This window comes from Monodon monoceros, unplaced genomic scaffold (genome assembly GCF_005190385.1).
Source record: "Monodon monoceros isolate NGI ecotype Baffin Bay Population unplaced genomic scaffold, NGI_Narwhal_1 Super_Scaffold_5, whole genome shotgun sequence".
In the NCBI taxonomy this organism is placed as follows: Eukaryota; Metazoa; Chordata; class Mammalia; order Artiodactyla; family Monodontidae; genus Monodon; species Monodon monoceros.
This window is the reverse complement of record NW_021703782.1, coordinates 102185346-102203969: the sequence shown is the minus strand read 5'-3', so window position 1 is coordinate 102203969 and position 18624 is coordinate 102185346. Positions and strand designations below refer to the sequence as shown.

The window sequence follows — 18624 nt, the reverse complement described above, 5'->3', positions numbered from 1 at the left end:
ATAAAGGCTATATTTCCTAGTGAGATGTGGTTGTATAACTAAGTTCTGACCCATGGAATGTAAATGGAGCAGTAGGTGCAACTCCAGGGGAATGTACTTAAAGATTAGGGCTTGGGGTGGGGCATGACCGTCTTCCTTTCCTTTGGCTTGGTCACAGATTAGAAGGCGAGGTAGTTCAAGCAGCCATCTCGGACCATGAGGTGGAAGCTGCATCTGGAGAATAGGGGAGCAAGAAAGTAGAATTGTGGCTAACCAACCTCAAAGAGGTCACAGTCTGAGGAACAGAAGACACGTTTACAAGCTAATGCAGAATAAACACCAACCCAAGACCAAATCAGCTGCCCTGTCCTGTTGATATGCCTTCAAATCGTAGAGTATGATTTATGGAATTGTCATACCAGCTCTGGAATGTTCATCTCCTGACCTTATGTGAAAGAGAAATAAACTTCTATTTTTTTCAGCCACTGTTATTTCAGTCTTCTATCATTCACAGTTGAACTGACTTCTAATTGTTTTAGAATGTAAACAATTACATCCTGGGCTGCGAACTCAGGTCTACTGAATTCAAGTACAGGACTATTTATTATGAAGATTATTACTATTAATAATAGAAGCCAAACTGTGCTAAGCGTCTTGCATATAATAGTTGCTGATAATTTTTGAGTGCTTACTATATATTAGTCACTGTTTACGTACTTTGTAAGTGTCATTAACTCATTTAATTCCCATGCCACCTCAGTAAGATAGAGCCATTACCATAATTTGCATTTTACAGACAAAGAACCTGAGGCACAGAGAAAAGGAATAACTTACCCGAAGGCACATATTTAGTAAGAGACAGAGCTGTGATTTGGCTCCAGAGCCTGCCCTCTTAATTCCTCCATCACACTCTCTTTTATGATGTGAGCTCCTCCTTGAGCTCTCTACCCATTCTACTGAGGAGGAAACTGAAGCAGTTGATTGTCTAACCATTTGCTTAAAATCTCTCTGCTAGTCAGTGATGGAGCTAGCATTAGAAGCCAGGCTCCTAACTCCCAGTTCAATGCGTTCTCCCCAGACCACCCTGCAGTCTCAGAGGCCACCTGGACAGATATATAGCCCTCCCCATCCAGTCTCCCCCTCTGTCATACACACACACACCACCACCACCACCACCACCCAGCAGGCACTCAGACATTTTTGTGGCCAGGACGGCTACAACCTCCTTTGAAAAGCAGCCAGCTTTGCCCTCTACCAAATAACTCTGTTTTATTTATAGTCTCCTGCTCAGAGCTTTTGAACTGGCTGCTCATTCCAGGCAAGATCTTGATAACAACTGTTCCTTGGACAGGGTTCACAGGAAACTAGGTGAATAAACACCACAGAAGCCCTGCCTGTCTAGCAGAGCTTTGCTCCTGGGGTTGTTTATAAGTCAGTGTTGGTGTCTGGATGCAAAAGATTTGAATTCAAAATGGCAGTTTGGACATTTTAAATTTTTGTTTGTTTGTCTGAATTCAAAAAACTTCATTCTGTGCCTTCAACAACCTCAGGGCATAGGCAAAAGAGAGATATTATCTTTAACCAGAATGTAACTCCAAAAGGAGTTCTTGCTTTCTCTGCTCCCTGCCTGGCTGGGACTAGTTACTGTAGTGACTGTGGGGTGGGGAGCCACTCCATGATTTTATAAGAGCTAAAATGTTAGAAGAGATGAATGGAATTTCAGAACAGAAAAGTGTAAAAAAGAGAAGAAAAGCCTAATTTCAAAAGTGAACCATGAACCTACAGTGCCTTCTGACTTGTGGCCAAAGGTGCCATCCTAAAGCATAACTATGTCACGTGTCTGGAATTATTCAGCCCGGATGCTAATCTCCACTCCACCAGTTGCTATGCAACCTTCAACACATGCCTCAGTTTCCTCTTTGTGAAAAGAGGGGGTAAACTCATAAGATTATTGTGAGCATTGGTGCTAACCATGTAGGGGAAATAGAGTGCCTGCTTCAGAGAGGGCACTTACTCACCCATGCACTGAACAGTAGCTAATGGTAGTGATCATTACTGGCTTTGTGATTCCTCCAGGCCTAGAGGGGATGATATTGGGGCATTCATTAAAATGAGCCCCAAGGGGGAGCAGGTTGGTGATCTTGGCTCTCAAATACCTTCATTTGCCTTGACTTAGTCTCTATCAGGGACTGTTACGGTGACATGAGATTTCTCTACTGGAGGCCCCCAAATGGCTAACAAAGGGAGGCAGAGATCCTCAAGGGTAGGGCAGAGCAGAGCGACTAAATGGGTCCTATGAAGCCCTCAGGTGGCTTTCCTGTGGGGATGTGAGGTCTCCTTAAAGGTCTAAGAGGTTTAAGGTCTAAGGGGGTCTCCATCAAGAACCATGTTGGGGAAGTGGCTGGTGTGACAGAGAAGAGGGGCTATGGCTCCCTTAAGGAACTTACTGCAAGGTATGGGATTTTCAAAGGAAAAAGTTGTCTCTTCCTGGAAGCCTGAATGGGAGACAGATTATCTCTAAGCCAGAGCCACTGGCTGGGAGGACTCCACAGGAGAGGAATGGGTAAAGGTTTCTTCAGGTGAGCTTGGGGGTCTCTGTGGGATGAAGATCTTTTCAGAGGGGTTGTAGGTGTTGGTTTCTATAGGAGAACAGTGGGAGGGGAGGTCTTTAGGGTCCTGCGCCCGGAGAGCACCACGCACCGAGCTCCATGAGTCCACCGCCCTCACGCGGCACTGCCTCCCTCTAGCGGACTACACTTCCCGGCAGCCCCCACGGGCGGCGGCGGTGCGGGCGGGAGGGGGCGGCGGTGTGAGAGGCGGAGGGGGCGGCGCGCGCCGGGCACGCGCGCGCCGGCGACCATGGCGTTCGCTGGGCTGAAGCGAGTGCATTAACCCCGGGAGGCGGCGGCGGCGGCGGGGAGCGAGCCTCGAGCGGGCGGGCCCCAGCCTGAGGGAAGGGAGGAAGGGGCGGGGAGAGCGCCGGAGGGAGGCCGGTCGGCCGCGGGCGGGCGGGCAGCGCAGCGCCGAGCGGGGCCCGCGGGCCCATGAGGAGGCCCGGGGACCATGGGCTCCAGGATCAAGTGAGTGCGGCCGGGCCGGGCGGAGCCGGGCCGGGCGAGGGGCGGCGAGGCCGGGCAAGGGCTGCAGGGCAAGGGCTGCAGGCCTCGGGCCGCGCGGGGGACTTGTTGCCGGGGCCCAAGGGGCTCCCTGCGTGACGCCGGCACGCGGGGAGGGGGACGGTTGCCATGACGATCCAGGGAGGCGTGGGGGCGGGGTGGAAGGGCGCTGGTGGTCAGTTGTCCCCTCCTCACCTGAGGGCGGGAACAGCTGAGATTACAAGGTGGCCCCCTCCCCGGGGTTACAGAGAGCCTCTGAAAACGGTCACACAACTGTTGGGGGGAGGGCGAGAAATCTCTAGAAGCAACTCCCCAAATGGGTGTTTGGGGCGCCCCTGAGAGTCGGGCAGGTCCTGGCTGCTTAAGGCCTGCGGGCCCCCATAAAAGTCGCGTGAGATTTTCAGAGGGAGGGGCCACTCAAGGACTGAAGGTCTGGATGGCCCGGGGAGGAAGGCCCTTTTTTCTCTGCTCCTGTGTCCCCCTTCTATCTATGCAAGTCTCCCCACAGCGAGTGCCAAAAGCTGTGAGGGAAGATACCTCTGTGCTGTAACCGAGCACCTGATCTTGATAATCGTTGGAAAGGTTTTGTAATTCAATCTGGCAAATTCCCTCACTCATTCATTCATCTGGAGTCCCTGGTGAGGGGTTAGTTTTCTCCGGAAAATGTTGATACATCTGACTTGGGAACCCACTGAAACATTGTTGCCCTCTTTCTAGACCTAGAAGTTGACTTTGGAAAGTGCAACTTTTATGCAGTCCCATTTGGGTGTGTTGGTTTGGACTCTATCTCCCCTCCCAGCCAGGTCCTCTTTTGGCCTCTCCCTTCCTCAGTTCCAGAACATGAGATGCCTTATCTCTAATCACTAACAAATGTTCACTTTTTCTATATGAGTAATAGAATTGTTTAACGGCACTTAAAAACCCTGTTAGCAGCACAGGCTTTTCCTTAAAACAGCTTTCATAGGATACTTTAAACCCGCTTATAAGAAAGTCTGAGACATGTGTTTACTTCAGCATTTTGAGAATTATGCTAGGGAAGTTTGAAAGGGGAAGGGCCTTATGAGTGAAATCTAATAATTATTCAAGCATTGCATCTCTTGTCCCGTCAATGTCCATGCAGTGTTTCCTTTGCCCAGCCTTGTAGACCCCTGACCGGCTTAGGCCTCCATTCACAAAATGTATTTTAACAGGCTGCAGCCGCCCGGAGACTAGAAAAGTTTGCTGATGGTAATGAAAATGGAAGAGTTGGATGAGTACACTGTTAATTCTTGATTTTTGTGGAGATGAGAGGAAAAAGAAGCATGCTCCAAATAAGAGCTTAAGAAGCTTGGGAGGTAAAAAGACGTAGTGTGTGAAGCATTGGGATTAAAGAGGCACTCCAAGTTTAGCTCCTGCTTCCAAGTAAGAGTTGTAAACTTGGGATTTCAATAGCACTTAGCAACACTTCACAAAAGCCACCATAGAGTTGCGGAGTATACTTGTGAGGATGCTTACCTTTCTTGTTACAGAGAAGTTCAGAAACTTGCCAGATGTGGGGCAAGTCCGTGTCAGAATCAGCATGAAAATCCAACAAGTGGAAGGAAGTTCAGATGACTAGGCATCAGGTCTCTGTCTTGCTTTTGAACGTTGCAGGTTGGCAAATACGTACCTTAAGAGTGTTTTGTGGAGCCCATCTATTTATCTCAGCGCTTGGGCAAGAGAACTTATACTAATGCATGAAATTCTGTTAAGCAAATTAGTATAAGGAATAGCCCTTTTGATCTTGAAACTAGACTGCTCGGTGATAAAAACTTAGACATGGGAATTATGTTAGCTTGTGGTGAGGCTGAAAGAGTATGAAGAGAGAAATTATGAGAAGTAGTTGTGATTTATGGTGACTGTTGACTATGTAGCTTCAGCCTGCAGGTAGGAATGAGGATGGACAGGTGGTGAGGAAGCCATCTTCTTCTTAGGCGCTGCCTTAATTTTGGGGGGAAGCAGGGCTTTGATTACTGCTGACCGTCTGTTCCATCCTGATAGGAAAGAACAGACTGAGCTCAAGGTGTTCACCCGGCTGAGGTGTAGTCTAAGTGTGCAGGCTCTATTTTGTAGGACAGTCTTGGGGGTGGGGGAGGAGAGCATGGGGTGCCCCTCTGAGCAGGAGAGCGCTCTGGCCGCCTGTGCTTTCTCTCCTCATCTCTGATATTGTGTGGTCCAGTCACGCTAACAATGTGGAATCAGATTTGGATTCCTATTCCGGTTCTTTTGTCTGCTGACTCGGAAACTTTGTACAGACTTTGTACAAATACCTCTTTCTGCCTCAGTTGCTCTGAGGGTAAAATGGGGAAGACTATATGTTGCAGGGTCATTATGCGCAATAAACACAGTATCAACATGACTGCTGGGCCCATATTAAAAAGTCGGTAATTGTTAGTTTCTTTTACACCTTCTCTATCAAAAGACTAAGAAAACTGTTATATTTTATACCAGAAATGTCAGAGAACTGTGAGTTTCAGGTAATGGAGAAAAAGGTTTTGATGATCCAGGAATTACACTGAACATGCAGAGCAGGACTCAACATTCGCTCATTAAAACATAAAAATTGATTAAAAACAGTACTCTGCGTAATTGTGAAGCTGGTCTGTTATGTGATCAGTAGTAAAGCAGGTGAGTTGCTAGGCACAGGTGTTGAGGTTCAGTGCTTGTTCAGACTTTCCTTTTAAGCTAAGGCTGGTTGAACACAGTCTCTGTGTCAGGCATAGTGGTAGTGCTTTATGTGAACCATTTTATCAAATCCTCACAACTGTCTTGTGATGTAGCTACTGTTGGCTACATTTTTCAAATGGGAGAATGGGGGTTTATAGGCCTTAGATCAGATGCCATCCTGAGGAATCCTACGCTGATGACAGTGCCCTGCCCCCACCCCTCCTCAGCCTAGACCAGGTGTCCTTCATCCGTGCCCCCTCTTCCCCCACCTAGGCCAGGTGTCCTTCATCCGTGCCCCTTCGTCCCCAGCCTAGGCCAGGTGTCCTTCATCTGTGGACCCTCTCCCCCCACCTAGGCCAGGTGTCCTTCGTCTGTTTCTGTGGCTCCCTGTGTTTATCACTGTCATAGCACTAAATCCAGTTCCTTGTGTGTCTCCTATACTAAGCCCAACATAAACTTCTTGACAGCAGGGACCGTCTTATTTGTCTTTTGAGTTCCCTGTGTCAAACCCAGTACCTGACACATAATGCTGTTTAGGAAGAGTTTATGGAATGCTTTTAAGAAATATGTTAGGATCTGAATTAAGTTCCTAACTAAAGGCTCTGGGTTGAATGTACATAGAGCTAAAAAATAACAGTTTGCTATTTGAACTCTTGAGGAGGAAGAGTGTTTAAGTGTTAAGTTTTTAAGCCAAATTGCCCTGGTCTAGGCAGCAGTTCCTTATTTTTTTCTGAAGAGTGTTTAGTTCATGTTCATTTTAATAAAGGAAACTTGTCTTGCCTCAGACCAAACATCTACTTGACAAAGGAAAGAAAAGGTCACCAGTATGCAGGTAGCACTCTGGAAAGCTCCTAAACCTTAAACCTGAGCAGACATTTATTTGTCTAGAGAGATAAAAGGAGCAATGGTAACTGGCAGTCTTCAACAGGTGTGTTTAAATCTTATTTAGTGTTTGAGTGATCCCAGTGGACTGGAATGTGGTTAATATGAAGCAACTTAACTGATAATGTAGACACACAGCAGGAAACTGTGGCAGTTTAATATTGCTTGTGGTGACATCCTAGAAATTGTTTCCAGGCACCAAGGACAGGAAGTGGATTGTAAGTAATTGAAGGAAGTATTCTAAGTGAGTTTGAAGAAACCTGACATTTATGGACTTGGAAAGAAGCATACTCAAAGATATGAAGGCATACAGACAGGACAGGGCAGCTGATTGGGCTTTGTGGTGGTGGTTATTCTGCATTATCCTGTATACCTGTCTTCAGTACTATGTTATGTGCCCTGTAGTATGCTAAGTACTAGGGACACAAAAATGAAAAGATTTTGCTTTAAGGCTCTCCAAAGTAGTAGTGAGACAGGAGTGTAAAACAAAACCAACTCCCTCCAAGTCCCCTCCCCACCAGGAAACCTGAGTGTCGGACAGTAAGATCATTGCTATAGTGGAGGTGGAGCCCGTGATGAATAGGTGAATAAGTGAAGGAGAGACTGTCTCCTAAGGAGGGCTTCCAAAGAAAGAATGCTTCATCAAGATGATGTTTCAGTTGAGACAGGAGAGATGAGTAAGGGTGTGAAAGGGGTAAGAATGGTGGCAGAGGGAGTAGAAGCCATGGCGATGGCTGTGGTGATCATGGTAGTGACAGTGGTGGTGGCAGTAGTGGTAGTAGTCTCAATAGAGGGTGCAGTATGTGTGAAGACAGGACACATTAGGGAAATAAAAATGTTAATTACCACCTAATAAGACACTAAAATGCCAGGAATTGTTAGACATTGGGAGTTAATGGGAATAATATTTATTCCTACTTTCATGGAGTTTACAATCTGGTGGACCTGACAGATTAAAAAAAATCAGTTCACGTAAAGCTACCTGGATGTGCTATAAACACAAGATGCTGAGAGAGGATGGTGGGAGTGGCTGTCCTATTTTAGATAAAAGTAGTGAGGGAGGGCTTACTGTGGAGATGACATTTGAGCTGAGACTTAAAGGATGAGAAGTCATTTGCCCTGTAAAGAAACTCACAAGACTTCGTTCCAGGCAGGGTGGGGCTTACCTGAGGCCTGGAGGCAAGAAAACCCTAGAGGGATTCCAGGAACTGATAGTGGGTTTGGGTAGTGACTGATGGCTGGGAGGCTGGGGTGAGGTCAGAGAGACTGGGGCCCTGAGCAGGGCCTTGTAGGCTGTGGTAATCTGCAAACAACTTTATTAAATAAACCGTAGTATAACACTTATTCTTCTACAGTATATAATTAAATGGTTTTCAGTATACTCCAAATACCACTATCCAAATCCAGAACATTTTCATCACTCCAGAAAGAAACCCCATACCCATTAGTGGTCATTCCCCATTCCCCCCAAACCTTCTCAGCCATAGGCAAGCACTAACCTACTTATTGTTGCTATAGATTTTTCAATTCTGGGCATTTCATATAAATGGAATCATATAAAATATAATCCTTTGTCTTTCCCTGAACGTAATGGTTCCCAAGTTTATTAATGATATAGCATATATGAGCATTTCATTACTTTTTATCATTGAATAATATTTCATTGTATGGTTAAACCACATTTTATTCATCCATTCATCAGTTGTTAGGTATTTGGGTTGTTTCCACTTTTTCACTGTTAGGAATAATGCTGATGTGGACGTTTTGTTTGGACATATGTTTTCATTTCTCTTGGGTATATACCTAGGAGTGGAATTGCTAGATCATATGGTAACCCTTTTTAAGGAACTGTTAAACTGTTTTCCAAAGCAATTGCACCACTTTGTGTAAAGTGATATCTCATTGTGGTTATGATTTGGTCCACATGAGTTGTGTAGAAAACGAAAGATCAGAGTAGACAGAGATAGGCTCTCAGAAGAGGGTGAAACTGGAACTGAAAGAAAAGTGAGATTTCGAGAAGGGAGGAGGGATTTCTGGGGGAAGAACAGCGGAAGTTTTATGACTTGGAAATGGGGATAAGCCCATCATTGTTTTCTGATACAGAGAAGCAGCCTTGGCTTTTTAAGATTGCTCTGCTCCAGGCTTTTTCTGGATAGCCCATTAAAAGATTCCATTACCAAAATGCACCACAGGCTGGCTTCTTCTTGAGGCCTGTTGTGTAGCACAACTGACATATCTTCCTTCTGTGGGATAAGACTAGGGAGTTGAAATGTGACTTCCTTTCCAGGGCCGTCCGCTGCCTCTTTTTCCTCTTTCCACCACGGTGCTCCCCTCCCAGTCTCCATAGAAGAGAGTACAAAGACTTGGGGTGGTGGAACAGAAGTCTTGCTGGAGACTGAGCTCCCCATTATTAGTACCCAGAAGCAGTCCCTTGAATTTTCATGACTTTTCTGGAAAATGTTTTGCTGCAACTCCATCATTCTAATTTGAGTCATTGCAGTCAACTTGGAGGGGTTTGCACAGCAGATAGGAAGGTTGAAACAGGGAAGATAAAAACCTGGAGTATTGCTGTAGGAAAACATGTTTTTATTCACACTGTTAAATCTCTGTGTAAGTTCCCGGCTGGAATTCTTGTGAGTTGCAAAGGTTCAGCCTTTTACCTGGCCCTAGGGGGAACTATTCTCTGGATTTGAAACATCCTTTTTGCTTAAAAGGATTTTGTTCTAAAATGGAAAGATAAACAAGGAAGTAAACCAAAGGAAACAAAGCAAAGTTGGTCTCCTCTACTTTAATTGAAAAACCAAAGGAAACAAAGCAAAGTTGGTCTCCTCTACTTTAATTGAAATCCATACCCATTCTTTCTAAGTATTTCTAAGTATGGACTTGAAAAGGAGCCAAATAAAGGAAGTAACAAAATATATGTTCAAAATATATGAGTTCTTATAGAAAAGGTAGGTTACATCCCAAAAGTTTATTTGTAATTTGGTTATGGCAGTTAGAATGTATTTTTGGGATTTCCTTGGTGGTCCAGTGGTTAAGACTCCACGCTTCTAATGCAGGGGGCACAGTTTCGATCCCTGGTTGGGGAACTAAGACACCACGTGCAGCACGGTGCAGCCAAAACCAAACCAAACCAAACAAAATGTATTTTTCTCTTAGAGATACTGTTATGTATGTCAGCCATAAGGACATTCCAGATGAAAGGAACTGTGTGTGTAAAAGAGATAGGGAGATTACAGGTATAGCTGAAATACAGAATATGTGGGAGAAGATTATAGGTGTTGAAGTTGAAAAAGCAGGTTTGTGCTACTGGGATCTCATGGCATTGAAGGATTGAGTTGGGAATGTAGTATGATGAGACTTGGGTTTTTAGGAAGATTACTCGGGCAGCAGTAGTTTAGGATAGTGATATCTCTGGGTTGTGCAGCATGATCCGTGGGGGTGTGAAAAAAAATATATTAGAACCTATATTTGTTTCTATATCAATCTTCAAAATTTGTTTTTGTGTTTTCTAATAATATACTATAGATGAGTGTAGTAAGACATTCTTATAATTTATAAATAAAAATACATATATCAGATGTATGCTCAAATTTTTTTACTGATAGGGAGGAATGTGTGCAAAAAGTTGGAGACCACTGGTTTATGGAAGTGTTTATACTGCAGAAGATCAAGGTCCAAAGTGAGGTTTTAGTTTCCAAAAGAAAAAGGACGACTTTGAGAGAGATTTTAGGGAGAATTGACAAGACCTGGTGGCAAATTACATGTAAGAGGTGAGAGAAGAATCAAAGATGACTTGCCAAGGTTAGCAAAGTTATATTATAAATGAGTGTTTGGAAGGTGAGGACTGGTTATATAATGTGTTTGCTTTTCTGAGGAAAAGTGAAAAGTTATAATTGGGAGAAGGCATTTTAGTCTGTGGTGAGAAAGGAAGAAATCTTTAAGGGCGCCGTAGTGAATGTGTGTGCTTGGTTAGATGAGTAAGATTTCAAGTGGGCTGGGCCAAGTTGCTGAGGGGAAATTTGTCCACGTTAGATTTAGGAAGAGAAAAAATAAACTTCTGAACTCACTTTAGCCACAGGAAAGGTTTCAGGGATGTTACATTGATCTCGCCTAGACTATGAATAAATAGGAGGAAGGAAACCAATCTAGAGAAAGATGCTGTTTGACTTCAAGCAAACAGTTCTTGTACTCCAGGGCGTGAGAGGAGCGAGGGGGATGTGGGCCTCGGAGATGCTAGGGTTTGAGTCCCCACAAACACGCACGATCCCCATCTGAGTTCTAAGTTTCTGAGCCTCAGTTTTTTAATTTATAAAAGGAAGCTAATAAATTAACCTCTAGTGTTGTTGTGAGGATTAAAAGCAACCTTATGTCTAGCCCTCAGCAGAAAAATGACCGTTTAGTAAATGGCAGCTGTCATTAATATTGTTTGGAGTGGATGGGACACTCTTGTCTGAAGAACCTAGGGTTAAAAAAAAAAGTCAAAAAGAAAGCAAGTGTTCCTTTTTATAGTTGTTTTTTTTTTTTTTTTAAAAGACGAAGTATTTGCTTTTTCTCTGTGAGTATGTTAGGATGATGTGTTGTATATTTTACTGAATTTATTGGAAGGTTTGTGATCCTGGTATGTGCAAAGCACTATTTCTCTTACTGGTTGGGAGAAAAGAAGCTTAAAGTCTACTAAGAGAGATAAGATGAGCATGTAAATAATTAAAATGATAATAGCATTTAAGAATATTTTATGCCTCCTCTTTCACCAATAACTAAAAATTTTATTCAGTTTTAGAAAAGATTTACCCCATTTATATTTATCTGTTTAGCTGGTATCAGTGTTCACTTCTTGTCTTTTTAATATAACTTCATTCCTTTTTTTCTGAGTGCTAAAATTATTCAAATTTTTTATTTTGGAAAAATTTAAACATTATAATAGTAGAGAGAATAGTATAATGAGCCCCCAAATGCCCATCACTCAGTTTCAGCACTTACTAATTTATGGCTTTCTTAGTTCCCATTTATAGATAACTGACCATAACGCTCCTCTGCCTCCTAGTCCTAGATTATTCTGAAGTAAAGTATGTCTGGTTATCTCTTTTTGATCCATTAATTTATTAGGGGCTATAAAATGGTGATATTTTATTTCCATCATTTCTTCTTGATATTAGCTAGAGTACTTCTATAAAGAAAAACTTCTTCATATCAACTGTTTGGTTACCCTAAGGTGCAGTTCATATAGGAAAGGCAGAATAAATATTTGATTCAGTTTATTCATTTTTCAGACTGAGTTAGTTTCCTAGCATTTTCCCAAGGTGACTGATTCTTTTCTTTCTGTCACGTGAAACGCATAGATTTAAACCTGTTTGCTATATTTCACTCTACTGTAGTTATCCTCATTGATGTTAATTTGCCCTATCTTTGTCTAGTGGAAGCTTCTTTAAGTTAATTTCTAGAGTCCTTTTGACAGAATCTCAGTAGTTTTTAGTAGCTCCCTTGCCTTTTGGTATGATGAGATGTTGCAGACTCATCTTGCATGTTTCCTGCTCCAGACCTGTTTTCTGCTGTTCCTCTAAGGAGTCTTGCTTCCTTTTGGTGGGAAATGGTGTTAGAGATTAGAGTCTGGGTTTTAGAACTTTTTTTTTTTTTTTTTTTGCTACTAGGTTATTTCTAGTAGCAAATATTATTATTTGCTACTAGGTTATTTCTAGTAGCAAATATTATTTGCTACTAGGTTATTTCTAGTAGCAAATATTATTATTTGCTACTAGAAATGACCTAGTAGCATTATTTCTAGGCTTCTCCAGGGGTCAGAACTAGGAAGAGTGTGTGTGTGTGTCTGTGTGTTTAAGGTAACTACATCACATGTTCACATTGGTATTTACAATTCAAGACCATAGCATTTTAATTTAACCTCATTATTCTTACATCTGAATCTCTTACCACTCATGTCGAAAGTCCTGATTTCCAGTGACACCAACAGAAGTACTCTTTTTGCTTTATCCCACAATATCCAAAAACTCAACAGCAATACCATCATTACCACCAATAATATGTACTGAAAACAGGTTTTTGGTTTTTTTTTTTTCAATTTTGGCGATTCTTTTTGTCCTTAGAGTATATCACATTAGGAATATATGGTAGTTACTGTTTTAAAACTAGAAATAGTTTCTCTGTGGTTGTGTCACCAACTCAATTCATAGTGTTTTTTTTTTCTCTTTCAATCTTTAGGGATTTCTTTTTAAAAATAATTTTGTTTTATAATTATATAAAAAACTTCTATGGTTTCAAAGCCAAATCTACAAAAAAGGTATATTCAGAAAAGTCTAACTTCTATCCTTCCCACACCACCCTGTTTCTTCCCTCCTCTGTAGGTAACTAGTTTAAAAATTTTTTTTTCATTTTTAATTTCATTAGAAAAAAGTAAACACGTAAGTATATCCATACTTCCCCTCACCAACCCTTCAGAGAAATGATAGCATTCTGTGTGCACTTTTCTCCTTTACTTTTCTCATTTTATACCCTCTAAAGAGATCACTTGTAGTAGTACATATAGGTCATCCTTATTCTCTGTAGCGACAGCATAGTACTCCATTGGATGGATGGTCCATGGGTTATTCAACCAATCTCATGCTGATGGTCATTTAGGTTGCTTCCAGTGTTATATGATGCTATAATGAATAGTCTTGTGTATCTGCCTTTTTTGTATTTATACCATTATACCATTGGGATAGATTTTTAGAAGTGGGATTGCTGGGTCATAGAGTAAATTTATATGTAATTTCACTTTAGTAAAATTGTAAAATAGTAAAGTAAAATTTTACTATAGTGAAAAGTGTCAGATTCTCCTCCACACAGGTTGAGCCAGTTCATATACCCATATATGATAGTGCCTTGTTGCCTTACAGCTTCACCAACAGAATGTGTTTGTCAAACGTTAAAAATTATTTTAGTCAAAGCTATAAATGCACGTGTTAACAAATCAAATAGTTGTAAGAGCTCATGATGAAGAGCAGTAATTCTCTGCCCTACCCCACACTCCTTCAGGAACAGCCTCTACTAACTGATTTTATTTTCAGTTCTTCTGGTGGTTAACCTATAACCCTTAGATACATCTCTGTCTCTTAATTTAATTAACTTTAGACAGTATTTGTTGATACCCTGAAACGAAAGATGATGAGTACCTTTATAATACTTCTCTCTTTCCTCTTCCACTGTTTTATTTTGAATTTTTGAATTTTATTTTATTTATTTTTTTATACAGCAGGTTCTTATTAGTTATCCATTTTATACATACTAGTGTATGCATGTCAATCTCAATCTCCCAATTCATCACAACAACACCACCACCTCCCTGCTACTTTCCCACCTTGGTGTCCATACGCTTGTTCTCTACATCTGTGTCTCTATTTCTGCCCTGCAAACCAGTTCACCTGTACCATTTTTCTAGGTTCCACATATATGCGCTAATATACGATATTTGTTTTTCTCTTTCTGACTTACTTCACTATATGACGGTCTCTAGATCCATCCACTTCTCTACAAATGACCCAATTTCGTTCCTTTCTATGGCTGAGTAATATTCCATTGTATATATGTACCACATCATTATCCATTCGTCTGTCGATGGGCATTTAGGTTGCTTCCATGACCTGGCTATTGTAAATAGTGCTGCAGTGAACATTGGGGTGCATGTGTCTTTTTGAATTATGGTTTTCTCTGGATATATGCCCAGTAGTGGAATTGCTGGGTCATATGGTAATTCTGATTTTAGTTTTTTTAAGGAACCTCCATACTGTTCTCCATAGTGGCTGTATCAATTTACATTCCCACCAACAATGCAATTTCTCCACACCCTCTCCAGTATTTGTTTGTAGATTTTCTGATGATGCCCATTCTACCTGGTGTGAAGTGACACCTCACTGTAGTTTTGATCTGCATTTCTCTAATAATTAGTAATGTTGAGCAGCTTTTCATGTGCTTCTCGGCCATCTGTATGTCTTTGGAGAAATGTCTGTTTAGGCCTTCTGCCCATTTTTTGATTGGGTTTTTTTTTTTTTATAGTATTGAGCTGCATGAGCTGTTTATATATTTTGGAGATTAATCCTTTGTCCGTTGATTCGTTTGCAAATATTTTCTCCCATTGTGAGGGTTGTCTTTTCGTCTTGTTTATGGTTTCCTTTGCTGTGCAAAAGCTTTGAAGTTTCATTAGGTCCCATTTGTTTATTTTTGTCTTTATTTCCATTACTCTAAGAGGTGGATCAAAAAAGATCTTGCAGTGATTTATGTCAAAGAGTGTTCTTCCTATGTTTTCCTCTGAGTTTTATAGTGTCCGGTCCTACATTTAGGTCTCTAATCCATTTTGAGTTTATTTTTATGTATGGTGTTAGGGAGTATTCTAATTTCATTCTTTTACATGTAGCTGTCCAGTTTTCCCAGCACCACTTATTGAAGAGGCTGTCTTTTCTCCATTTTATATCCTTGCCTCCTTTGTCGTAGATTAGTTGACTATAGGTGCGTCAGTTTATCTCTGGGCTTTATATCTTGTTCCCTTGATCTATATTGCTGTTTCTGTGCCAGTACCATATTGTCTTGATTACTGTAGGTTTGTAGTATAGTCTGAAGTCAGGGAGTCTGATTCCTCCAGCTCTGTTTTTTTCCCTCAAGACTGCTTTGGCTATTCGGGGGCTTTTGTGTCTCCATACAAGTTTTAAGATTTTTTGTTCTAGTTCCATAAAAAATGCCATTGGTAATTTGATAGGGATTGCATTGAATCTGTAGATTGCTTTGGGTAGTATAGTCATTTTCACAATATTGATTCTTCCAAGCTAAGAACATGGTATATCTCCCCATCTGTTGGTATCATTAATTTCATTCATGAGTATCTTATAGTTTTCTACATACAGGTCTTTTGTCTCCCTAGGTAGGTTTATTCCTACATATTTTATTCTTTTTGTTGCAATGGTAAATGGGAGTGTTTCCTTAATTTCTCTTTCAGATTTTTCATCATTAGTGTAGAGGAATGCAAGAGATTTCTGTGCATTAATTTTGTATCCTGCAACTTTACCAAATTCATTGATTAGCTCTAGTAGTTTTCTGGTGGCATGTTTAGGATTCTCTATGTATAGTATCATGTCATCTTCAGACAGTGACAGTTTTACTTCTTCTTTTCCAATTTGTATTCCTTTTATTTCTTTTTCTTCTCTGATTGCCGTGGCTAGGACTTGAAAAACTATGTTGAATAATAGTGGTGAGAGTGGACATCCTTGTCGTGTTCCTGATCTTAGAGGAAATGTTTTCAGTTTTTCACCATTGAGAATGACGTTTGCTGTGGGTTTGTCATATATGGCCTTTATTATGTTCAGGTAGGTTCCCTCTATGCCCACTTTCTGCAGAGTTTTTATCATAAATGGGTGTTGAATTTTGTCAAAAGCTTTTTCTGCATCTGTTAAGACGGTCATATGTGTTTTAGTCTTCAATTTGTTAATATGGTTTATCCCATTGATTGATTTATGTATATTGAAGAAGCCTTGCATCTCTGGGATAAATCCCACTTGATCATGGTCTTTGATCCTTTGAATGTATTGTTGGATTCTGTTTGCTAGTATTTTGTTGAGGATTTTTGCATCTATATTCATCAGTGATATTGGTCTGTAATTTTCTTTTTTTGTACTATCTTTGTCTGGTTTTGGTATCAGGGTGATGGTGGCCTCATAGAATGAGTTTGGGAGTGTTCCTTCCTCTGCAATTTTTTGCAAGAGTTTGAGAAGGATGGGTGTTAGCTCTTCTCTAAATGTTTGATAGAGTTCACCTGTGAAGCCATCTGGTCCTGGACTTTTGTTTTTTGTAAGATTTTTAATCACAGTTTCAATTTCATTGCTTGTGGTTGGTGTGTTCATATTTTTTATTTCTTCCTGGTTCAGTCTTGGAAGGTTACACTTTTCTAAGAATTTGTCCATTTCTTCCAGGTTGTCCATTTTATTGGCATAGAGTTGCTTGTAGTAGTCTCTTAGGATGCTTTGTATTTCTGCGATATCTGTTGTAACTTCTCCTTTTTCATTTCGAATTTTGTTGATTTGAGTCCTCTCGCTCTTTTTCTTGATGAGTCTGGCTAATGGTTTATCAATTTTGTTTATCTTCTCCAAGAACCAGCTTTTAGTTTTATTGATCTTTGCTATTGTTTTCTTTGTTTCTATTTCATTTATTTCTGCTCTGATCTTTATGATTTCTTTCCTTCTGCTAACTTTGGGTTTTGTTTATTCTTCTTTCTCTAGTTCACTTAGGTGTAAGTTTAGATTGTTTATTTGAGATTTTTCTTGTTTCTTGAGGTAGGCTTGTGTAGCTATAAACTTCCCTCTTAGAACTGCTTTTGCTGCATCCCATAGGTTTTGGATCGTCGTGTTTTCATGGTCATTTGTTTCCAGGTATTTTTTGATTTCCTCTTTGATTTCTTCAGTGATCTCTTGGTTATTTAGTAATGTTTTGTTTAGCCTCCATGTGCTTGTGTTTTTTACGTTTTTCTCCCTGTAATTCATTTCTAATATCATAGCGTTGTGGTCAGAAAAGATGCTTGATATGATTTCAGTTTTCTTAAATTTACTGTGGCTTGATTTGTGACCGAAGATGTGATCTATCGTGGAGAATGTTCCATGCACACTTGAGAAGAAAGTGTAATCTGCTGTTTCTGGATGGAATGGCTTATAAATATCAGTTAAATCTATCTGGTCTGTTGTGTCATTTAAAGCTTCTGTTTCCTTATTTATTTTCATTTTGGATGATCTGTCCGTTGGTGTAAGTGAGGTGTTAAAGTCCCCCACTATATATTACTGTGTTACTGTCGATTTCCTCTTTTATAGCTGTTAGCAGTTGCCTTATATTGAGGTGCTCCTATGTTGGGTGCATATATATTTATAATTGTTATATCTTCTTCTTGGATTGATCCCTTGATCATTATGTAGTGTCCTTCCTTGTCTCTTGTAACATTCTTTATTTTAAAGTTTGTTTTATCTGATATGAGTATTGCTACTCCAGCTTTCTTTTGATTTCCATTTGCATGGAATATCTTTTTCCAGCCCCTCACTTTCAGTTGTATGTGTCCCTAGGTCTGAAATGGGTCTCCTGCAGACAGCACATAGATGGGTCTTGTTTTTGTATCCATTTAGCAAGCCTGTGTCTTTTGGTTGGAGCATTTAATCCATTCATGTTTAAGGTAATTATCGATATGTATGTACCTATGACCATTTTCTTCATTGTTTTGGGTTTGTTTTTGTAGGTCCTTTTCTTCTCTTGTGTTTCCCACTTAGAGAAGTTCCTTTAGCATTTGTTGTAGAGCTGGTTTGGTGGCGCTGAATTCTCTTAGCTTTTGCTTGTCTGTAAAGCTTTTGATTTTTCCATCGAATCTGAATGAGATCCTTGCTGGGTAGAGTAATCTTGGTTGTATGTTCTTCCCTTTCATCACTTTAAGTATATCATGCCACTCTGTTCTGGCTTGTAGAGGTTCTGCTGAGAAATCAGCTGTTAACCTTATGGGAGTTCCCTTGTATGTTATTTGTCGTTTTTCCCTTGCTGCTTTCCGTGATTTTTCTTTGTCTTTAATTTTTGCCAATTTGATTATTATGTGTCTCGGCGTGTTTCTCCTTGGGTTTATCCTGTATGGGACTCTCTGTGCTTCCTGGACTTGGGTGGCTATTTTCTTTCCCATGTTAAGGAAGTTTTCGACTATAATCTCTTCAAATATTTTCTCTGGTCCTTTCTCTCTCTCTTCTCCTTCTGGGACCCGTATAATGTGAACGTTGTTGCATTTAATGTGTCCCAGAGGTCTCTTAGGCTGTCTTCATTTCTTTTCATTTTTTTTCTTTATTCTGTTCCGCGGCAGTGAATTCCACCATTCTGTCTTCCAGGTCACTTATCCGTTCTTCTGCCTCAGTTATTCTGCTATTGATTCCTTGTAGTGTGTTTTTCATTTCAGTTATTG

General features: G+C 40.8%; 1 protein-coding gene across 5 annotated transcripts in view; it reads left to right on the top strand.

Moving 5' to 3' along the window:
• The first annotated feature begins 2808 nt into the window (after nt 1-2808).
• The window catches only part of DENND1A (DENN domain containing 1A), a 537874-nt gene continuing 522058 nt past the window's right edge, over nt 2809-18624 (top strand). For 3 of the 5 annotated variants that reach the window (XM_029202625.1, XM_029202629.1, XM_029202627.1), the window contains exon 1: nt 2809-3059. In XM_029202625.1, the coding sequence (XP_029058458.1) occupies nt 3043-3059 (17 nt within the window). In that variant the 5' untranslated portion in view covers nt 2809-3042. The remainder of the gene's footprint in view (nt 3060-18624) is intronic. The other 2 variants (XM_029202624.1, XM_029202626.1) reach the window with 1 other exon arrangement.